General features: G+C 48.7%; 5 protein-coding genes across 5 annotated transcripts; 2 read left to right on the plus strand and 3 right to left on the minus strand.

Annotated features, from left to right (window-relative positions):
* Nucleotides 1-273: 273 nt before the first annotated feature.
* BU24DRAFT_431177 (uncharacterized protein) lies at nucleotides 274-1,185 on the plus strand (the record flags this gene model as incomplete). The annotated part of the gene is made up of 2 exons (XM_033529853.1): nucleotides 274-543; nucleotides 607-1,185. The coding sequence occupies 2 exons, from the start codon at nucleotides 274-276 to the stop codon at nucleotides 1,183-1,185; spliced, it is 849 nt and encodes a 282-aa protein (XP_033387661.1).
* A 1,320-nt stretch (nucleotides 1,186-2,505) lies between these two features.
* On the minus strand, nucleotides 2,506-6,271 carry BU24DRAFT_406008 (uncharacterized protein; the record flags this gene model as incomplete). Its single annotated transcript, XM_033525739.1, has 2 exons — nucleotides 2,506-5,765; nucleotides 5,821-6,271. The coding sequence occupies 2 exons, from the start codon at nucleotides 6,269-6,271 to the stop codon at nucleotides 2,506-2,508; spliced, it is 3,711 nt and encodes a 1,236-aa protein (XP_033387662.1).
* A 1,359-nt stretch (nucleotides 6,272-7,630) lies between these two features.
* Nucleotides 7,631-8,764, minus strand: BU24DRAFT_431178 (Dehydroquinate synthase-like protein; the record flags this gene model as incomplete). Its single annotated transcript, XM_033529854.1, has 1 exon — nucleotides 7,631-8,764. One exon carries the CDS (start codon nucleotides 8,762-8,764, stop codon nucleotides 7,631-7,633), a length of 1,134 nt encoding a protein of 377 aa, XP_033387663.1.
* A 380-nt stretch (nucleotides 8,765-9,144) lies between these two features.
* On the minus strand, nucleotides 9,145-12,000 carry BU24DRAFT_418921 (methylenetetrahydrofolate reduct). The gene is made up of 4 exons (XM_033527087.1): nucleotides 11,786-12,000; nucleotides 11,517-11,677; nucleotides 9,853-11,464; nucleotides 9,145-9,799 (listed from the first exon to the last, which is right to left on the minus strand). The coding sequence occupies exons 2-4, from the start codon at nucleotides 11,601-11,603 to the stop codon at nucleotides 9,573-9,575; spliced, it is 1,926 nt and encodes a 641-aa protein (XP_033387664.1). The 5' UTR covers nucleotides 11,604-11,677; nucleotides 11,786-12,000; the 3' UTR covers nucleotides 9,145-9,572.
* A 509-nt stretch (nucleotides 12,001-12,509) lies between these two features.
* Nucleotides 12,510-13,728, plus strand: BU24DRAFT_418922 (Triosephosphate isomerase). Its single transcript, XM_033527088.1, has one exon. It carries the CDS (start codon nucleotides 12,673-12,675, stop codon nucleotides 13,435-13,437), a length of 765 nt encoding a protein of 254 aa, XP_033387665.1. The 5' UTR covers nucleotides 12,510-12,672; the 3' UTR covers nucleotides 13,438-13,728.
* The last annotated feature ends 4,715 nt before the right edge of the window (nucleotides 13,729-18,443 follow it).

Here is an 18,443-nt window from a genome sequence, read left to right on the forward strand (position 1 = left end):
AAAACATCCCATCGCTCGGGATTCATACATGCAGCACAGGAAGAGAGAGTTTGTCAATCACAGGAGGAAGCTGCAATGGGGGAAAAGAGACCAGCAGCGAACGAGCAGATCCAGCCCTTGAACGTCTTCGAATCCTCACCACTACCACCTCCCACAACAACACAGCAAGCTCTCTTGAGCTCTTCCACCATACACAGCGTCACCGAGAGCGCTGCCTCCTTCTCACCGCCCTCGATCCCGACCCCAAACCTCGCTACTCTCCCAAAACCCTCAATGGCGGTCGCTGCGCCCGACGCGTCCAAGGACAGCACAATGGGCAAGACTTGGAATACGAACAAGCTCGGACTGAGGGTCGGAGTCGACGTCGTTTCGGCGTGTTCCGCTGCGGCGCTCGTTGCGCCCATCATCACGGCCATTGATAAGGGAATCATGGAGAATGCCAGCGGGAGGAACACCCTGGGGCAGAGCTTGAAGTCGAGCGCGATGGAGATATTGACGAAGCCCACCGCCTTTTTTGGCAGGAGGGCTTTCTTTCTCATCTTTGTATGTGGTCATTGGGTATCGTTATCTTCAGGATCTGCCACTGACTTTATAACCCATTCGTAGACTGTATACTCCGGTACCTACATCACCGCGAACAGCATCGACACCGTGAACTCGACGATAAGCAATAAGCCGATCCACACCACCACGGCAGGAGCGTCCAAGTTCTTCGCGACATCGGGCTCGAACATCGGCCTCGGATTATACAAGGACAGCCAGTTCACCAAGATGTTCGGCTCTGCCTCGTCTGCAGGGTCCCGTCCCGTGCCCCTCCCGACCTTCGCACTCTTCACCATCCGCGACTGTCTGACCGTCTTCGCATCCTTCAATCTTCCCACCGTGCTCTCACCGCACTTCGACGCACGCATGTCCTCCGAAGTAAAGAAATACGTCGGCGCGACATCCGCCGCCCAGTTCTTCGCCCCGGCCGCCGTCCAGTTGATCTCCACACCTCTGCACCTCTGGGGTTTGGATCTGTACAACAGGCCTGGCGTAAGTCTTCCCGAGAGGTTCACCAGGGTCAGCAGGGATTGGCTGAAGAGCGCGTTCGCTAGGATGGGCAGGATCGTACCGGCCTTTGGCGTGGGAGGCGTCGTCAATACGAAGGTTAGGAGAAATCTGATGGGCAAACTTGAATCGTAATTATTGTTGTAACGATATGGACGATGACGAAGATCACGAATCTTCAGAGAGAGAGAGAGAGAGAGAGGAAGGAACGGAGGCTTCCTTTCTTGACAACAGTACATATATGCATATGTGTACATATATCCCCAAAACATTTTCCGGTCCATATTACACACGGACACGGGGTCGTCGTTACCTGGCAACGACCAAAACGACAACTACTACTCCACTCTGGTTATCTATCACGGCATGGTTTCAACGGTGCATCTCGGCGTCAATTGTTTTCTTCTTGGTTTTCTCTTCTTCCACATCACGGCAGAACCCCCTTTTTGCAACGCAGTACAAAGTTTCTCCTTTTTTTGGCATGGAAATACGCTTTCTTCACCGCGCGCGCATTCGTCATCTTTGGATCTGCTTTTGTCCTGTTTGCAAATTTCCTTCCTTGACAGGAGGGCGAATGCAATTGGTTACTTTTCTACGTTGACATGTATTATTTCATCATTTTCACCTTTACGAGTTCATATATATTCAGGGGGGGCACATACATACAAGGCTTATATAGATAGAGATGCATATATTGCGAATCGATATGACTTGGAAAGAACAGAGCCAGAGCCAACCCCCCGTCGTTTGTGTGTGACGTCTAGCTGTCTGATCAATGCTACTTGAAACTAACGAAATGGCCTAGATGGGGGTGGGTTGGCCGTTCGTGAGCCGTGACATTCTACGTACTTTTGCGGTGTAAGTGTGGGTGTAGTGTTACCTGGTATAGATGATCGTAAGTATTTTCTGCCAATCAATTCTACGGGGAGATTCAAGTTGCTTTCGTCGGATGGCAGAGGAGAAGAGGCATATACATGTATATGTATATTGGTGTGCCTATTCGTGATATAGTTCCACAAAGCATCAGAGATGCAGGTGAACCAGAATTGCATAATCAAGGTACATATGTAAAGCTACGCATGTGTAAATATATAAATCATTCTGCCTGACTAAGAAAGTGTCTGTATGAATGTCACATGTGGTTTAATCGATTATGCGTCATCGTATCGTGAGATAATATCTGATATCATATAGATAGAGAGTGGGGGAGGAAAAGAACATGAGAAGAGCTGAACAGTAAGCAAGTGACAAAGTGATATAATCAACGACAGTTGTACTGTTGAAATTGAAACCACATAGACGCCGAATGTTCCCTTAGTATACGCCCGAAAATACGCAGTCTGGAGAATGATGTCGAGGGATATGATGATGAAGTAGGTCGGATACAGATGGATAGATAGGATGCCATCGACTTGGGAAAGTACGGATCAAGGACGGACGGATGGGCAGCTTCAGTTACCGAACAACCTCACCAATGACACCAGCGACATAGCAAGCTGCGCCGGCGAGGATGGCCGTCTTGAACACACTTGCTACGCCGCCGCCCCTGCCTATGTTCTTATTTCCTTTGGTACTCGTGCTCTCTTCTTTTGCACGTTGATTGCTGCTACTCTTCTTTCCTTTAGAGCTTGTGCTTTCCTTCTCCGTTGCTTTCTCGGTTTCCTCTGCACGGTTGCTACTACCACTATCCTCCTTCCAGGCCATCTCTATCTGCTTCTCAGCCTCGTGTGCGGCTTTCAGCCTCTGGAACTCGATCATTTCGTCCCGAACCTCCTCCCGTAAGTCATCCACGCCCACGAAACCCGTCGGGCTCAAGCGAGACGTCCCATCTACGGGATTGATCTTCTGCCTGCCCTCGCTGCCAGCGTCGACGCTTTCTGATGACGACGACGAAGACGATGGTGGGCTGATCTTGGTGGTCTTGATCTCGGAACCGGCATCTGTAGATGCGGTGGTGGTGCTCGAGGAGGTCTCGGCAGGAGTGCGGAAGATGAGGAGGTTCGATTTGGCGGATGTGATTTCGAAGCGGGTGGTAGGGAGGTGCGGGAGGAACTTGATGGGTGTGTCTAGGATGGCGAGCGCTTCGGGAACGGATATCGTCTCGGGGGACGATACGGGTGTGCTGATCGTTGTCGTGATGGAGAGCTCGTCATTTGAGGGGTCGTGGGCAATGATGGTGTACGAGTAACTCGTTGGGACGGTCTTTTGGGTAGTGTCTTGGTGGTTCTCAAAGATTGGCGTGGCGGTAGTGCTTTCCGTGGCCGATTTGATGACTTCTTGTGAAGTGGCCGCAGAGCTTCCTGGTTCGGCAGTCACGCTGGCCTCAGTGTGTTCAGTGACCTCGATGTCCTGCGCGGTTGCCTCAATCTCTTTCTGGGTCGGTGGGGAACTATCTGCCTTGCTTTCCGTCGTAATATTTCTAGCCATGTTCGACGTGGGATTGACTGCGTCCGTATCGCAAGATTCTACTGCTTGTTTGATCAAAGGATCATCCTGCACCTGTTCGGGTGCTTCGAATTCAACACTCTTTTCCTGTAGGCCTGGTGTTTGACGATGTTCCGTGGTAATTGGACCATAGTTGTCCTCATATGCGTCCTTAATTTCCTTCACGAGCTTCTGGTCTTCTACCGACTGCCTCTTCGTCTTTGCCTCAATGGCCCCTGGAGCAAATTGGTCGTCGACTTCTTTGCCCAGCCTATCTAGTTGAATACTAAAAGGTCTAAAGACACTATGGGCTAGAGGCTTCACCTCATCATGTGAAGTGTTCGTTGTGGGCTCTGGACCTCTTGCGTACCCGTCGTCAGATAGACCTTGCATGGCAGCCTTTTGAGCTTCAATTTCTTGCTCGAGTTTTTGCCCGGCGGGAATGCTCCACGTAGTTGTAGACTGGCTTTCTGCATGCGATGCTGGTATTGATGTATAAGTCGCCTGCTCAGTGCGTGTGCCTTCCGCGACTGCAATCGGCACAACATCAACGATTTGCATGATACGTTCCACGAGCCTCAACAACGCAGATTGGATGTCCTGCAAAGCAAGTAGCTGATGTCCGACGTTCCAAAATTGCCTCTTAGCAGCATCTTCCGGTGACTTTTCCAACCGCTGATGAAGGTTGAACACCAATCTTCGCGTTAACTTTGTGTTCTTTTGCAAGGTCTGGAATGCGTGTCGGAGATTGTTCTTTGCAGAGTACGACAATCCGTTCTTTTCGATATTCTCGATGGCTTTAATCGCCTTGTCAAACTCATGGTCTGTCTTTTGCAGACCCACGCGAAGCTGCAATGTCTTCAAACTATCGGCTTGCGCTTTGGCATCGTCGGAACCAGATCTGCTCCAGAGCTTTGGGCTGACACTGTAACAAGCCATGGTTTCGCATGCCTTGAGTCTTTGGAGTAACGGCTTGGTGGCGGGAAAGTCCGTTTCTAGATCTGGTCCCACCAGTTCCATGGCTGCACCGCCCGCCCTGACTGCATTCTTGATGCTCTTCATTTGGAGATCCGAAGCAAAGAGTGATTTCTCTGTAACGGGATCCTGCCAAAAGTGTTTGACAAAGGCATCCCCGCCGCTCTGTAACCATTTCGTCATCCGATCTATGCTAGATTCTAGTGCAGGCTCTGTTGGCTCTGGTGTTGAAGCGATATGCTGTGCTGGTGCAGATGCATCGGCGTTGATAGACTGTAGTTCGGGTCTGTTCTTGTTCTTCTCGTTGAGCTCCCTCGTTGTTCGTCGGATAAGTTGGTCATTGACGATCTTCGACTCGACCATGGAATCGAGAACAGCGTCATTCTCGCTCGCTCTCTTATAGTGCTGTTCTAGCTGATCCCTTGACTGATTGGAAAGGTTATTCTTCTTACGGCCCATGGCGGCTCGGATATCAGAAGCTGTAAGGAAGTCAATGTCATCCTTTGGCAGTTGTTCCAAAATCTTGTCAGTAGATCTGCTGCTCCTTGGCTCTTTCACCCCCTCTTCGGCTTGGGCAGGGCTTTCATTTCTGCTATACCAAGTCTGTACAGCCGGATCGCCTTTGAGAGCAGGCTCTGTCCGACTGCCCCACGTTTGGTCGCTCTTCCCCATATCTTCCTTGGGGTCTCTCGCTTCGGCCATCTCTTGCGGAGGCCACATGCCTCGTTTTACACCCCAGAATCTCTCCGTCGAGGAATACTCCTCGGGGTTAGGAGCCGATGTCTGGTCCTTGAGTTTGGCGTCCTTGTAACCCTGCTCCTTGGGCGGGTTCATGGCTGATCGCCTGTCTAAAGACGTGTTCCGCCACTCGTTGCCTCCGCTATCCATTTTGGGTGGCTCGGCAAAGAATTCCTTGATGAAAGCACTCTCTCTAGAGGAAGCTTCACTTGCACCGATATCGTCTCCTGATCTTTCTTCCGCACTGAGGCTGTCCTTGTGAGGAGGTTGCCTGGGCTTGGGCGCTCGAGAGATCCACTCAGGTCCCTGGTCATTGTATACCTCCTTTCTCGGTGTATATGTGTCAGGCCCAACCGCAGAGGTCGATGTAAATTCTGGAGGGCGTCGGGGGTCAGAAGGAGAGACGACACAAGTATCATAGTCGGGTTTCTTGGTAGGAGCACGTTTGTAGGATGGTTCCGAAAAGATCGACTCGCGAACTCTGTAGGGATCTATGGTCTCTGGATTCGACCTCGGGGCATTCGCATCAGTTGTCGCCCGCGATCGCGCCGTTGATGAAGTAGAATTCGACGCCCGATCTTGAATGTATGTGTCAGTCCGTTACCAATTCTTGATATTCTAATTCAAACTTACAGTGTCCGTCATCTGACGTGCCCGCTTCGCTCCGGTTTGATCTACTTGCAGTTGCCCTCCTCCCGGCATCTTCGCCCAACTCCTCAAGGTCCTTCCAAGCCCATTGTGGAAACACCTTCCTTACGAATTCAGCATCCCAACCCTTTGCTCCGTAACCCCTCAGCATCCTGTTGCTTCGTCCGAAGAGGAACTCATACGGATGTTCTTCGAATAGCTTCTTGAAGCTCTTCATGCGGTCTTCGTGGGCGGACTCGTGGGTAGATTTGGTGAAGGAGGAGTTATTGTGTAAGTCTGAGTAGTTGTTGGAGACATTTCTGTGACCTTTCAACCAGAAGGATGGGGGAGTTGTTGCGTGGAAGTTGCGGCAATGAAGTTTGGACGATTTGGTGGCGGCGCGGCGAGGGTGAGCGTAACGGTGGAGGGGTGACTTGCACCAACGGGAAGAAGACATCCTGCTCGGCAATTCAGGGGATACCTGTTTATGATTATGGACGACGGAATACTGGCTGTAGAGCTCTTTATCGTGTCGACTCGAGGTGGCGCCGAAGTTATGGCGGTTAAGTACTCAGCCTACATGCAAAGCAAACTGAGAAAGATAAGAAAGCTTGGATACAGGCGTAATACAGATGTACAGATGTTGCAGATGTTGACAGCTTTCTCGGAAGTGTTATAATCGACCGATCAGTGATGAGGATGGGTAACGCGAAGTATATTGGGGTGTGACGCTGTTCGGAGATAACGAGACGGGGGTCCGAAGTAGAGCTACATGTGCATGTACTGGAGGTAGCTACCTAGCTAGTTGACTCGATGGTAGCCCTACAAAGTGCAGGCGAAGTATTGAAGTAATGTTCAAGCTGTAAGGAACAGAAGCAAGGAAATAGGGTATGATAGTGATGAAGGGGTAGGTTTGTGAGGTCGAGATGAATGGCGAGCTCCATGATGTTAGATAGATATATGATCCCATGACTTAGCCTTGCCCGCCATGGACCCTCTCCGCACACACCCCCGCATTACTGATTTTCATTATCTTCAACATCATCATAATCAGCCGCATTGACGATATTCATTGAAACAAACAGCATCAAGCTATACAAACATCGCATCGTTGTACTGTTAGAGCCGTCGAATGTGAATGCAATCAGCTCCTGTGGATCCCTCCGGACCGCATCCCGCGCGGGGCAGCTTCCTCTCTAACCGTTTCGGTAATAGCTCATGTCTCCTCAAAGAGCATCTGCATGCAAGCTACGGAGAACTGAGTACATACTCGACTGTGGCCCTGAATGCCCCCATATTGCTGCCATGTAACCACAGGAAACGCTTTAGAGTTTCAAAGATATCACGTCACTCGAGAAGCTGTCATTACATCCATGAATCACACGCTGGGTTATCAATGGAGACGCTGCTTCTGCAGTGAGCGATATTGTTTGTATCCACCGTGGTACGAGTAGCATGATCGCCTTGCATTGAGCCTCACGCGCTTCAGCTCTGCTACTTCTGCTGTGCTCCTGTGTTTGCTTTGCTCGTACGATCCCGTGCTAGATTGACGTAGGCCTCTTACACCCGCTCGGGCAATCAACAGACATAGAGAAGAAGAACGTAGTACAGCATTGCGGCCCGATGCACGCTTGATTGCTCAGTCAGGAAGCAAAGCAGAATAGATAGAGATAGTGCTATACGCACGACGCAACATATCTACAAATTTGGTCCTTCGATTCGAATCATGGCGCCAGATGATGAGCGACCCACTCTAGAAAACCTAGAGAGTTAAATGCCTGGGTGGGGTTCTCTATCAGAGGACGCCACGGGGAAGTCAGAACAACCCCTTCACAAGCGTCTCCACAGCGTTGTACAGGTTGCCTTCTTCCTGTCCGGTCGCCCTCTTGGTGATCACGGGGATCTGATCCTGACCAACCTTATAGTTCCTCAGATCTTGGTCTAGCCCGAGATCCTTGACTAGCTTTAGTATCCTCTCTCCAACATTCACTGCATCCTTCCTATCGTCTCGACTCCTGCTCTCGCCGAGGAAAGGTAATAAACGTGCGACCTGTTCCGCAGCCGCTGGATCCTCGGCCTTGAGCTTGACAACATGCCCGAGCGTAAGACAAGAGGTGATACCGTGGGGGATCCCGTACGGCGACCCGAGCGCGTATCCCAATGCATGGCTCAAACCTAATCCGCCTTTGATGTTGGTCCCAAGGAAGCCCAAGCTCGCGAACGCTGCGAGTTGAAGCTTGGTGATAGTGTCTTCGTCCCTCGGATCCGCTTTATACTTTGGAAGGTTCTCAAATAGACTGGCTGCAGATTGTAGGGTCAACCACCTGGCAGGTGCTTCCGTCGCCGTTGGGTGATATAGCAGCTCGATTGCATGGTCTAGCGCTCTCATCCCCGTGCTCGTCCACAGCCTCTGAGGGGTCTCGAGCGCGAACTTGGAATCGTATATCACGACGTGCGGGACCAATTCCTTGCCACGGACACCTGTCTTCACGCCATTCGACTCCGTGTAACCAGCCATCATGGTGCACTCGCTCGCGCTTAGCGTTGTCGGTATGGCGATGTGGTACAACCACTTCCCTGTCTGCTCATGCAGCCGATAGCTTATAGCTTTTGCGGAATCGATCGGGCTGCCTCCGCCAATGCTCACAACGGTGTCCACGCTCGAGTCCCCCTCGACTATCTTCGTCGCTTCGTCCAGTTGGGCCACGGGTGCATGCTCACCAATCTTGGAGAATGTGCCAGCGTGCTTGGATCCTAGTAATGATTCGACGTCCTTCACAAGCTGTGTCTTGGTCGCAAGTGAGTTGCCAGTGATGATGAATGCTTTAGAATTAGGAGTAGGCAGGCTTTGGGCCAGGTGACCCTTGACGGACCCGCTGCCATAGTAAAGCTTCTGTAGCTGAGTGGGTTGCCATAACCCTGAAAGCGGGTGATTCGTCGACTCCGTCATGCTGTGTATGCTCTTTGACCTGTAGGTAACTCTATTTGATGTATTAAGTTCCAAGAATGGTAACCGGGTCGTGCTTGAGATCGGATTAAACAAGGTATGCCGACGTCTGCTGATGTACGTGAGCTGTTTGGGACATCTGCGGGGAAATAATGCTCTGCTATTCAAAGGACAGTGCCACAAACGTGGAATTGGAGGCATCAGCTATTTATCGAGGTAAGCTTGAGTACGAAATATCGATGCACCGAGGTTAGTTGGGACATTTCCGATGCACGATTAGAGAACGTGAGGAATACTGGGTGACGTAACCAATCTGGGGTGGGGGCGCGGAATTGCAGCGCACCATCACTTTTGAGAATTCGAGCAAAGACACTGGTTCTACCAATGGAAGCAGATGGCATATACTACCACAGCCTTAAGAATATATTTATTGCTTTCGTTTGCAGTAAGAATGCTCTTGAAGTAAGAGAGACATGACCGACACCGTTGAGGGTATCGGTCGGGTATCATGATGAATTATGTCCGCCAATTGTATGTCCGTTTTTTTTCTGTTACCTGCCGTCGTATCATTATGGTCGTCAGGTTGAATAGACGCCTCTCACATGCAATTAGACAAGCTTTTATGCCCAAACCCTTTAAAAGGAAAAGAAAAAACGCCGTGGAAGGAGATCCTGAGATGATGGGAAGAGAAGGTACTGTTGAGAGTAGAAAGCCGCCCCGAGATATATTTGTAATGTTCTTTACCAAATATGGGGTGCCAGAAGGCTCGGTCTTCTATGTTGAATTGCAAGAGCGTGTATGGCGATGTTTCCTAATTCGCGAGGTTAAGGCCGTTCTGGAGTGCGGATCGTGCAGCATCAACAGCGTTCCCCAGGATCGATTTCTCGCCATCCTGGGCAGAGGTGCCGTTGCTGACTCCATTTGATCCGGAGTCGCTGTTAGTGTGGCCGACTGGGTGGAGTGGCTTCTCCATATCTTGTACCTGGAGACCGTCGAAGAGCGGGAAAATTCCATGCTTGACATGGAAATCGTTATTCACTAGAGCGCATCTGTCAGAAATGAAATCTTGAGGTTAATTGCGTCGAACTCACCAATGTTGATCAACCACCACGTATCCATGAGATCCTCAATAACATATCGAGCAGGGCTCACTGATGAGTGGCAGTTCGCCCAGTCCTGTCCAAGTCGATAGAACTCATCTTTCCATGCGAGGAAACTGACAGTTTCAACAATGGTTGGCTGTACAATCTCCTTTCCGGGGAAGACACCCCAGGTGACAGCATTCGGGCCATCGCCAGGCGCATTGGTCTTTAGATCGCCCTCCTTGTTTACCGCGTAGTAGGTCATATCTGGATCACGCTCAATCCTTGTGATGACCTCGGCAATATGTTCTGGGGACACAAGTACTTCGAGGTAAGCCTTCTGGTACACATAACCATTTCGCGGTCCCCAACCAAAGACAGAATCGGATGACTTGGCTCCGTCAACTGCAGGCTGCGAATTGATGGTAAGGAAACCTCGTCGGTTCAGCTTGATGAGGTCTTGTTCGATACTCTCAGCCTCTTTCGAGATAGCTTGTTCACTCCAAGGCAGAGATTCGAGGTCACCACTCATATAGCGGACGAACAGATCCGATATGTCCTTGATTGATGCTGGGGTACCCCAGAGTTTGATGTTTTGCTCGTTTGTTCCCTTCAAACCAATGCCATAGGAGTCAAGCTCACCAAAAGCAGGAGACCTCGCGTCACCCCAACGGCCATTGGGGAATTCGTCCCAATCTTGAGTGCGAGCAACGTAGGAGCGATTGCGATTGCGCCAGAAGATGGGTCGTACGTTTTCGTCGCGACGGTTGAGACCAAGAGATGGTCTCCAGGGTAGTGGCTTCTCGAGTGGGCTTTCAACATCGGGAAGGATTTCCAGCTCTTCGAGGACCATGCGCGTCGCCTGGGCAAGATTCATGGTGTAGAAGTGCAAGTGTGTAATTCCCGCATTGATCAATCTCCGACACATATCAGCGACCAGATCTTTTCCAACTTCACGAACCTCCACATCGTCGTTCTTGACAGGCTCCAGCGCCTTCGTCCATTCGTCAGGTACATTGCACTTGGTCCAATTGGCTCTACGCAGGAAGGCAGCATATGTGTGAATAGGCATGATACCCGGAATGATCGGAATATCGATACCCTTCGCACGTACTTTTTCGACCCAGGAAAGGAAAATGTCCGTATCGTAGAACATCTGGGTGACGATGAAAGTAGCACCGGCATCAACCTTCTCTTTCAAATGGTCGATCAGTAAATCGACATCCGCGTTATCCTCACTGCCCTCAGAGTAACCTGCCACGCCAATGTCGAAGTGGTTGCCGTACTTGTCTCGGATGTACTTGACGAGGTCCTTGGCATAACGAAAGCCACCAGCAGTAGCCTCCCACTTCTCCTTCTCTCGAGGTGGATCTCCACGCAAGGCCAAAATGTTGGTACAGCCGGAGTTGTAGGCCTCTTTCAGGGCTTCATCGAGCTTCGAGCGTTCCATGTCGGTGCATGTAAGGTGCATGCATGTTTCGAGGCCGTATACAGACTGGGCTACTTTGACCATTTCGCAGGTGAGGTGGGATAGGCGGCCGCCTGCGCCCCATGTAACGTCGATGAATTGAGGACCAAGGCCATGCATGCGGTCCATGCGGTCGTAGAGGTTTTGTACACCCTAGGCAAACTTGTTAGCTACAACCATACGGAAGAGAAGACGGGGAACATACCTGGGCAGTCTTCGGGGGGAAGAATTCAAAGGAAAACGTGGGTTTTCCTTCCGCCCTGGCCTGTAAAAGTTTCTGGGAGATGTGCATGATGAATGGCAGGTGTATGAAAGGAATAAAGAAAGAGGTTCAGGCAAAAGGAGAATCGGTACGTCGCAACGTTTCTAGAAGAGATTAGCAAATGCACACCCACTTCTCCCACGAATTCAGAGGAGAAGAAAGGAATAGAATATTGAGAGTCGTAAAAATCGAGGGGAGACAAGGGGGTTTACCAGGATGTTTTAACAGCTCACCGCAGCACCCCGCGTTCTGCAAGAATGTCACCGCTGCCGACTATCCAAAGTAGCGTTTGCGGGCCCAGCGATCCGCGAGCTGTCGCTGCATGTACCGCAGTGGTAAAAATGTAAGTGTGAGTGTATGTGGCAATTAGGTAGAAAGATCTCTCCGGAAGGATTGGACAGGTAGTCTGTTGTTTGGGGCGGAGGACTGACTGTTTTGCGGAGAAAGGTTTTTGTGGTGGTCGGTGGTTCGGAGCACAATCGGAACGCCCCGCCAAGAAGAAATCTGTTTGTACGAGTTGGTGGCACCGGTGGGCAGGAAAAGGGCCTACACTTCGAATTCAAACCTAGATTGAATGAAGTAAACCAATCGAACACTGGGACTGACATTGAAAGATGGGTTTTCATACGTCATGGTACGCTACTTTGTTCCAGTAATGCAACTTAATTCGACCCTGGATAGGTAGATATTCCATGTGACATCAACGGCAATCTCTGAATGTAAGTATCCTTACATATGTAATGGCAGATGCTATGTCACTGAGAATACAATGGTTAGCAAAATGAACATACAGAGGTTTTATGTAGCCATATGTTTATTTTTATTCTATGATTGAACACAATTACCAAATACCAAGAGCTTCCCCCGGGCTGTACGTCAAAGCTCACTTACCCGTTCCCCGGTTTCCCCCATGTGGTAATCCCCAGCCCACGTCTTGTTCAACCCTCTCTTAACACCCATGTGCTCAATTGTCCTTCGGACCTGCTCAGGTTCAACCATGGGAGAATTAGAAATAAGTTCAATCCCCCTTTGAAAGCGAAATCACTTAATCCAGGCACATCGCACTTCTTTCATCCCAAATACCCCCAACGTCTCCGCCATGCCTCCCCTTCCTCGACCCCGCCGCATCGTCGGCGTAAGTCTGAAGATGTACTTCGACCTCCAAAACACCCTCTCCTACGTCCGCGGCGTCCACCAGCTCGACGGCGATGCTTGGAATGCTCGCGTAGATCTCTTCGTCATCCCAGACTTCGTCACACTCATGGAAACAGCCCGGATCCTCGAATCATCGCACGTCATGGTTGGAGCACAAGACACTTTCTGGGAAGACAAGGGCGCGTACACTGGCGAGGTCTCTCCTACAGTGATAGCGCAGGCCGGCGCGAGGATTGTAGAGATTGGCCATGCGGAGCGGAGAGCGCACTTTGGCGAGACGGACGAATGGGTTGCGAAGAAGGCAGGCGCCGCTGCCAGGAATGGCCTGATACCCTTGGTGTGCATAGGAGAGAAAACGCATCACAGCATCGCGTCAGCCGCAGTGGGAGCAGCGGTGGAAGAGTGCAAACCACAGGTAACCTCTGTACTAGCAGCGGTACCGGACGATGTTGAGGTTATCCTCGCATATGAACCAGTTTGGGCAATTGGTGCTGCTCAGCCAGCCGACCCCGATCATGTCGTCAATGTCACAAAAGAGCTGAGGAAGCTGGCTTCAAACCGAAGCGGTGTCACAAGAATCGTCTACGGCGGAAGTGCTGGACCAGGTACATTCGCAAAGATCTCAGAAGGTGTCGACGGCCTCTTCCTCGGCCGCTTCGCCCACGACATACATAATTTGAAGAAGGTTATCGAGGAGGTGGGTGCATAAGAACATGTAGTATATGAATAGCATATAATTTTCCAAGTGGGTAACTCCTTATTGGCGCAGGGAGCAGAAGGCACACGCGGGGAATTTGCCCTTATAGCCGATATGATGATATATATATAAGTGATGAATACGCTCCGTCTGTTCGATGAGTCTATTATTTTCGACGAGGACTATAGCCCTATCGTAATCATTGCTAAAAGGCGTAAAATCTCTATATGACATTATTAGAACTTAGGTAGTTTCGATATCGGACAAGAAGCACTTACATATCGGAACCAAAGGCAAAGCAATAAGTTTCCCTCATCCTTGCCCATCGTGAAGACGCGTGATGTTTTATCAGCCTCCGTAGATCTATATAAGAAGACTTTGGTTGTTAAAGTAAGGAAGGTAGATGCATGCCTAGATATCAAGGAGGATTAAGACCCACTAGTTTCGTGTTTTTTGGTTCGTTATGTAGTGTATTTATTGAATTTCAATAAAAGCAAGGAATAGTCTTCAAAAATTTGAGGCAATTGTCATTCGAGTCAATGTACCAGTTCAGTTGTCGTCTGTCGATTGATAAACAATATGTAGCAAAGGATTTACTATATCCTTGCTCACTATGAACAACACTTAAACAAAGCAGAATGGCTTCCTGTGTAACGGAAGTGGATGTATATTGTTGTGCCTGAATCTTCTGTTACTCTTTCCTAATGTTATAGCTATCACATTAAAGAATTAGTGCGCGTTTCATCGGATAAAATTGTTTTCTTTTAAATGGGTTGTACTATTTAAATATGATGTGCGAGAAGAATGCCCAAGCACCATGAGTCTGCGATATCAAACAAACTTCCGGAGAATAGTTCTAGCTGCCCCGATTCGTGTCAAATAGCAAGGGTTCTCTATGGTTATTACATTATCCGTTACCTTGAGACGCCTTCTGGTGTATAGGTTTGACAGTATGTAAGAGTTGCCTTTGACTTTTGTGACAACGATTATAGGCTGGCTACACAAGTGTCTGATCATACGTGATAAGATCATTAACTCTTGTTAATGAAATTGATCCTTAGAAATGAGGATGTACTATTCCCACTCATGTCATCTCAGTTGTCACTTCAAGGTCAAATGGCGAAGATACGCCTGCCATGCGGTGGAATTCTCGGGAGCAAGTATCTAGATAGATTGCAGCGCTCAGATACCAACAATCACGGCTCCAACTTCGAATAAAGAGCCAATTGGTCATTGTAGCAATGCTCTCCAAGCCGCCTGACATACTGGAGGTGAGCCATACACTATAATTGCTTGTAGCTTGCCATTCCTTGTGCATGATGCGTTTGAGTTCAAATAAACCAACCATCTCCATCGGTAGTACTTACCGATGGAACCCTGACCGGATATTTAATTGGTCATAAAAGAATGTACCCACAGCGAAGGGATAGAATGAACACCCAGTTTGGCACCAGTATTCAACTAATGCGTTCCTTACCGCAGCATCCTGGGAAGGATCAGAAGCTAAATGTGCCAGACTGAATATTGATCAGCACTGCATGTTTTACACACATGTTTACTGGAATCACTCAGCACCTAGACTTAATGGTTACACAGTCTAATAGAAAAGAAGTTAAGCCATTCTCGTTGGGTTATGTAGGTGTGGCCCTGATTTGCATCTCCAACAGTTGAATACAAAGTATGCGCCATAGTTTCGACCATACAAATTTGCGTATATAACGGTCCACAGTGATAATACACTATTCTCATTTGTATTACTCTCTTCAGTAAGTTACCTACGCGATAGATTCCGGGGGAAAGGCTGTACTTCTAGTTTATTGTAATTTAAACTATAAATCAACACAACTATATCCTGATCTATTATCAGTCTTAGAATGCTCCAACTCTCGCATAATTCCTCCATCAATAGAAACATCACTGATACGTCTCCAAATACTTAAAAACTATCTTCCTCTCCAGAAAGTCAGTAGAGTCTGAGTTAGCAGTGTTGTTGGAAATATGAGCCGCGTGAGGTGAAGAGCTACAAGTACACAATCTGCACGCAAGCACCACCCATTTTCACCATCTTGATTGACATACATAATTTGTTGTATAATTGTTATGATCCATTTACTGGAACCTAGAGTAAATGTTGTCAAGTCTTACATGGAAAGTCAGGTTCGTTCTCTAGTGTTGCCATGAACGTGATAACACAGGAGATCCGTCAAGCTCACGACAGGAAAGAAAAGGAACCAAGTTGAATATTTTTTTCGAAGGGTATATCAAGGGATGCTTCCGGAAGGACTTCTCAGTTGTTCTTACTTAACAACGAACATAGGCTTTGCCTTTGATACAATACACTGAAGATGATAATGCAGGAAATCCTGAGATTACACTATACGTCAAGCTGGCTCGCCTCACTAATATCTCCCGCAATTCTGACCTAAGTCTTTGTTCAGAGAGAATCGGTTCGTAAGTCATATCTGTAGTTATTGAATTCACATCGACTGTGCCTCGTCACACGCTCACGATACTGAAGTCTTCACTTGAAGGATGATGCAATAATTTAGTCTTATCGATTGAAAAACGAATTGAATCGTAGTATGCTAGTCAATTTGCCGCTTTCGAGTCAAGGTAGGAGATAATTACCTTTTGATAGCCTCTCACACAGAGCGAATATGATCTGTCAGGTCTTTTTGCCTACCAAGCCACTACTATTTGGTGAAAGCACCGCCTTTGCTATTGACCCTGTGAGAGAATCACTCGAGCTGAAATCTACATTATTATTTGACACGCACCATATGCCTGTACTCACACCTAAAGCGGAATTTGGTCATTTCCGCGAATAAAGGCCACACAACAAGCACGCATGCTAACTACCACTCCTTGACATCAGGACGGCTGGCCCCAGGCCTTTCACAACACCTGGAGAAACACCGTAAAGTGACTAGTCCCGAGACAGTAGATTACCGACTGAGCGGATGTTAAGAATGGCAAATGAGATCTCATACACGTCTATCGCGATAGGTACTTATTGTTCCTCGCTACTAACCAAAAGTACATTGCCCCGAAACCCTATAAATTTATGAAGACAAAGCCTCCCGCTATTTTTCCGATCTGTAGAACTGCGAATCGATCTAGTGATAGCATTATTAGTAACATAGACTATTCATCAGCAATTTGGTGAAATTTGCTAAGATTAGGCGCGAAGTAAGGTGGTCGTAACGAGATGCTTCAGAAATTCACATAGCTGAGAATATGGTTGATTTCCCATGTTGTGATAGGAGAGGGGTGCCATCCTGTGAATTTGGTCACCCGTCTCTTGGATAGAATGCACTAAACTTGAGCCCTGCACAGGCTCTCCATACGGAAGGCGAGCCGCGGCATTAGAGGAATACAGGACTCCAGGAGTATTCCCTATTGGAAGCAATTGACCCTCATGGCGCGATGGAGCGCCATAGGTTAGGCTGATAATGCTGTTTCTCGGTGAGCGTCGTCTCCTTCCCCCAGGTGTCGAGAGTCCGAGACCAAAGCCTATCGTGGATTCCGCGGAGGCATCCTTCCGCCCCCAGTTCTATGTAGCGCTCGCACAAACTTCTCACGAGTTGGGAGGAAGTTTGAGACCTCGTATTTCTGGCATTCCATCTATACTTTCAGGTAGAACCGCCGTCCTCACATTGCGCTAAGAAGAAACATCTCAATTTTGGCCTGGATACAATGAACACAGAAGGATTTCGACTGATGCAGCTGCCAGCAACGGATCAAGTATAGCACCCGGTTCAACCGGCATCGTGACATGTCGTGACTGTTGACCATGGCAAATACCGTAATTGTACCGAAAATGAATGCGGTGGCGCATATCGCTTCAATCGACGATAGAAATAGATCCTGAAGTCCCAACCTGCATGCCGCATCTCAGGTTTGGCTCACCCAGCCATAAAAGCCTCAAGTAATATTGGCGCGCGCAGTGCATGCGTACTGATCGATTTCTCCGCCCACCTCGTAAGCACCCAAGTGCTTACAAGAGGCGTTTGGAAGGATTGAGGCAAAGGATAATTAGTGGAAGGAGGGATGGAAGTGTGGATGGCATGATGGATATTCGTACACTTCGATCTGGACCCTGAATCTGCCCATTACGGGCTCGTGATTTCCGTAGATCCCCCCTCCCCTCTCCCCCCGGACCTCTGCAGTCCGAAATAAGTAACTATCTCTTTTGTATCGCATGCATCTCAGAAGCGCGTTCCCATTCGAATTTATTTTTAATTGTAAGAACTTACACCAGTCACCCGAAATTGCGCGTGGCTTTCGAAGAGGATTGAAAAAGTCTCTTTCAAATTCCTTATCGAGTCATATGAGTGCGGCTAGAGTTGCCTAGTGAATCAGTGAACCTTTGCATCACCATTCACCACTGCGTATCATTCCGATGGTTTGCCTGTGGGACACCAACTCCCCACAGATATGATGACTGATGCCCGCTTGTCCACGTTACTTTGGGGCTATCCACTCTCTGTTTATGCCTGGAACGAACAATCACATGGAGATGGGTCGCCCTATGGAGAATCGCATAGGGCTCTCGTGGGACTAGAGAGTGGACCGCCGAAATCGGTACCAGAAGCGACAAGACTGATACTGAAGAATCGAATGATTTTACAATGCTAAACTGTAGGGCTCAAACTTGAGTGTGGATAGAGTGGATAGAGTGGATTCAAGGTGATGGATTTGGTGGCTCAACGGCTGAGTTAAGTTATAATGATACGCCGACTAGCTTTCGTCTCGCATTTATGTTTGCGAAGGCCCACTTGATCAGATTGTAGCTGAGGCATATTTCAAAGTGGATTATAGATTGTAATATCGCGGTAGGTCCCGATATTGTAATTCACCATGTGTCAACCAGTGGATCAATCGCGCAATGTGGAAGTCAATTAGATAGGAAGCAAGACTGGTTATGTAATGCCCAAATCCACTTGGAATCCAGATGGGGTTATCGCATATTATTGCATTATGTAATTCACATGTAGGTCTATGTCGCAGGCGACGTT

Source organism: Aaosphaeria arxii (genome assembly GCF_010015735.1).
Source record: "Aaosphaeria arxii CBS 175.79 unplaced genomic scaffold BU24scaffold_2, whole genome shotgun sequence".
Taxonomy (NCBI): Eukaryota; Fungi; Ascomycota; class Dothideomycetes; order Pleosporales; genus Aaosphaeria; species Aaosphaeria arxii.

Excerpts from the sequence above, each read along its gene's own strand:
- BU24DRAFT_418921 (XM_033527087.1), bottom strand. The coding sequence starts at position 11,603 with ATGCACATCTCCCAGAAACTTTTACAGGCCAGGGCGGAAGGAAAACCC. Across the intron at positions 11,465-11,516 it reads TCCCCCCGAAGACTGCCCAG|GGTGTACAAAACCTCTACGA; the intron begins GTATGTTCCCCG and ends AAGTTTGCCTAG. Across the intron at positions 9,800-9,852 it reads GTGGTGGTTGATCAACATTG|TGAATAACGATTTCCATGTC; the intron begins GTGAGTTCGACG and ends GATGCGCTCTAG.
- BU24DRAFT_418922 (XM_033527088.1), top strand. The coding sequence starts at position 12,673 with ATGCCTCCCCTTCCTCGACCCCGCCGCATCGTCGGCGTAAGTCTGAAG.